General features: G+C 40.9%; 1 protein-coding gene across 1 annotated transcript; it reads right to left on the reverse strand.

Moving 5' to 3' along the window:
• Positions 1–1,627: 1,627 nt before the first annotated feature.
• Positions 1,628–3,133, reverse strand: LOC116751553 (ubiquitin carboxyl-terminal hydrolase isozyme L3-like). The gene is given in 2 exon segments (XM_032627610.1): positions 1,628–2,361; positions 2,364–3,133. Coding segments are annotated over 2 exon segments (699 nt in total). The 5' UTR covers positions 2,847–3,133; the 3' UTR covers positions 1,628–2,145.
• Between the last annotated feature and the right edge of the window lie 371 nt (positions 3,134–3,504).

Consider the following 3,504-nt stretch of genomic DNA (forward strand, 5'->3'; position numbering starts at 1 on the left):
CTCTGCGGCATGTGGGATCTTCCCGGACCGGGGCACGAACCCGTGACCCCTGCATCGGCAGGCAGACTCTCAACCACTGCGCCACCAGGGAAGCCCTCTTGACTTCTCTTGTTTAACAGTTTTATTGTTTACCTGTTAACTGTATTTGGTAACTAGCTATTATGAACCGAGAAGTATTTGTTGACTTTTATGTGACCAGCCCTGGGCCAGGTTTTAGAGAGCAGAGCAAAAATGCAAGACAAGATCCTTTCCTGCAAGGGTATTCTGATATTATTGGGTGGCCTACTCTCTGGCAATACACTTGAACATGCAATTACTGGTAATATGGAAAGGGACATGTGTTGCTGCTATAGGAAGACAGGGTTTGTATCTATGGGCTTTTTAGAAACTTGAGGAAAACACAATACCAGCAAGCAGGGACCCTGCTTCTGGCCTGTATCTTAGGGAGCTCTGCACTGTATCTTAGGGAGCTCTGCACTTTGGAACGCCTTCCACTAAATTTTTAAAGATTCCTTCTGGGGGCTAGGACCTACAGGGTCCAAGAAGGCCATCCAGGTCAGGCACCTGAGTTCAGACCAAAGCATTTCTTTCACGGGGTCACATGAGATTAAGCTTCCAGAATAGTGCTGACATGTTGATTTCAGGTGAATCTCACTCACTTTGAACACAGGTGGAGATTAGGGCCCTAGGCTACTGATAGTCCACCTCTAACCCTTGGGCCACAGGGACAGTTCTCAGCTCTCTGTGTCCAGGTCATATGGTTTCTCTGATCTTTACTTTGTGCCCATCCCCACCCCACCCCTGCCCCCAGTTTTAACCTAGGACAGTTTCCCTACTCCTTCCACAGGCTTTGCACTGCATGTCAGGCAGATCTCTGGCAAAGGCTGTGCCTGTCTCCTTGGAGGGCTTTCCAGGATGTTGCTCCTTGATGCCCATCAGCCCTTCTTTTCTTTTTTTTTTTTTTTTTTGTGCACCTCTCACTGTTGTGGCCTCTCCCGTTGCGGAGCACAGGCTCCGGACGCACAGGCTCAGCGGCCATGGCTCATGGGCCCAGCCGCTCCGTAGCACGTGGGATCTTCCCAGACTGGGACACGAACCCGCGTCCCCTGCATCGGCAGGCAGACCCTCAACCACTGCGCCACCAGGGAAGCCCGCATCAGCCCTTCTGATCAAGTTTTCTCTTGCCTGTGATTGATGTGGAGGCATACTCCCCTGGGTAGTCTTAAGCCTTGCTGAAAATGGATGGACATTCCTTGTGTGAATAGGACTGTTCTTCTTGCTCAGCTCATGGGACCCTCAGCAATCTTCCTCACTGGTGGCCATATGTGGTCAACATTGAAAGGTATTACATTCTAGGAATGCAGTGACTTTAGCTAAAGATTTCAAGGGAAGACATATTAAGATATGTTATTCTGTGTTTATAAAATTCTGTTTGATAAAATTGAAATAACAGAAAATAATAACTCACACTTTCCTGCATACTTTGGGTAAGATTTGCATTTATTTGTAGTTCTCATCAGTGAAGCAGTTATTACCTTTGATGGCACAATGAAGCCATTGGGTGGAGCAGCATCATGAGTAATGTTGTAACTAAATAAACGGTATTAGGGAACTGGAGTAGCAAGAAGATCTATATTATTTCAATACAAATGCATTCTGAAGAGCTATGGCTTTATGACTAGTAATGACACTGCTGTCTTTTTCATGTATTGTGAGGTATGACATTAGTTAGGAAATGACACATTAGACAATAAATAACATCGAGAGATTGTTCTTGAACCTGAACAGGAAGAGATAGAGCCTGGATACTAAGAAGAATCATCATATGCACTGATTATACAATAGACAAATATGTAACGACTTCTTCTCTACCCATTGTTCTAAGTCTTCATTTCTACCTCATATGGGCCCATGGATTTTGTAATACATTTCAAATGTAATTATTTACAGAGATACGATTCAGACATTCTAAACTGATCATCCACTGCGTGCTACATGCTACATATTTTATTTATTTTTTAGTTCACATAAAATTTAATCAGTCAAGTTAATGAAAAATATCAAACTTTTTGAATTAGTGTATGACAGAAGAAATTTAATTTTGTTGCAAATAATACAGTATTTGGTGTTTCCATTCTGGACAAGCTATGCTGCAGAAATAGCAATGGCATTGAATCTCCGTTCATCAGGGTCACATTCCATAAACTTCTTGAAAACTTCTATGGCATCCTCTAATAAAGTTTCATCACTAGTTTCCCCATGGTTAATTGGAAATGGTTTCCATCCATCTAATTCATAGAGATGCCCATCTACATGAACTAATGCAATAAAATGAAGATCTACTTTTTCATCTATATTTTTTGTGTGTGTGCCTCAGTCTGACCTTCATGGTCACTGGTCTCATGAGTAACTCGAATGGAGTCATAGTTCCCCAGGTATATGGCTTGTTCTTCAGGGCTCAGTGATGCAGACTCCTCCAGGAATTTTTTCAAGGTCGATCCAGATTCAAAGTGCATCTTGTCTTTATTGTTGGCAATAGCATGGATTAGTCCAGTTGTTCCACAGGCCCTGTTGATTGTTTGCCTCATGAAATACACTGATGATGTAATATGTTGTCCCTGAGATTTTATTTTTTCCTCTTCTTCTGTTTTGAATACTTCATACTTTTCTGTAATAGGGAAGAGAAGCAACACTGCACACACAGGTCTTGGTACCATGCTAAGGAGTTCAGGATCCATTCCATATACATCAACAAACTGCCAGTTAGGATGTAGACCTAATTGTTTGAGAAACTGGTTGGTGACCTCGGGATTGGCCTCCAGCGGCAGCCAGCGCTGACCCTCCATGGCCGCTCCGCCTGGCCCCTCTCCAGCTCTCTAGACATATTTTAAAATTGTTCAAATGAACGAAGTACATGCATTGATCTTGTTCCTGTGCCAGCATCCACTATAGAAAGTGCAACATTTTTTGAGTAATTGTCACATTATTACCTTAACTAATACTTAATTTTACTGCAAGTGTTAGATTTTAAATTTTATGTGTCCTAAATACTTTAAGAGAGTCTTTTCCCCCGGATTATTTAGACACAGTTAAAATCCCACCACAAGGAGAAATCATAGTCTACAGTATTATTATCTAATGGATTCAAAAACTATATGTTTGCTGATCCTGGCTTAATTGTCAGTGAATGAACCGTATGATAATGCCAATAAACTGAAAACTTAGTAGTAATAACTCTAAGATCAATTTCTTATTATAATTAATTTTTCAATTTGCTTATGAAATTTTTAAAAGTTTCCTTGTTTTCTTTCACTTCCCTTTTAAAAAGACTTTTCTTTTTTGAGAGAAAGGATAAGAAATTGTGATGATTTCAGTTGGGTAAATTTCATGTCTTAATGGTAAATTAAATTATTTAAAATACAACCATGGATAGAGTAAGTGGTTTAGTCTAGTGTTTCTTCCATAATAATGAAAAGAATCTTTTTTAGGTACCCAGCTGCCCCA

The sequence above is a fragment of the Phocoena sinus genome, chromosome 3, assembly GCF_008692025.1.
Source record: "Phocoena sinus isolate mPhoSin1 chromosome 3, mPhoSin1.pri, whole genome shotgun sequence".
Taxonomy (NCBI): domain Eukaryota; kingdom Metazoa; phylum Chordata; class Mammalia; order Artiodactyla; family Phocoenidae; genus Phocoena; species Phocoena sinus.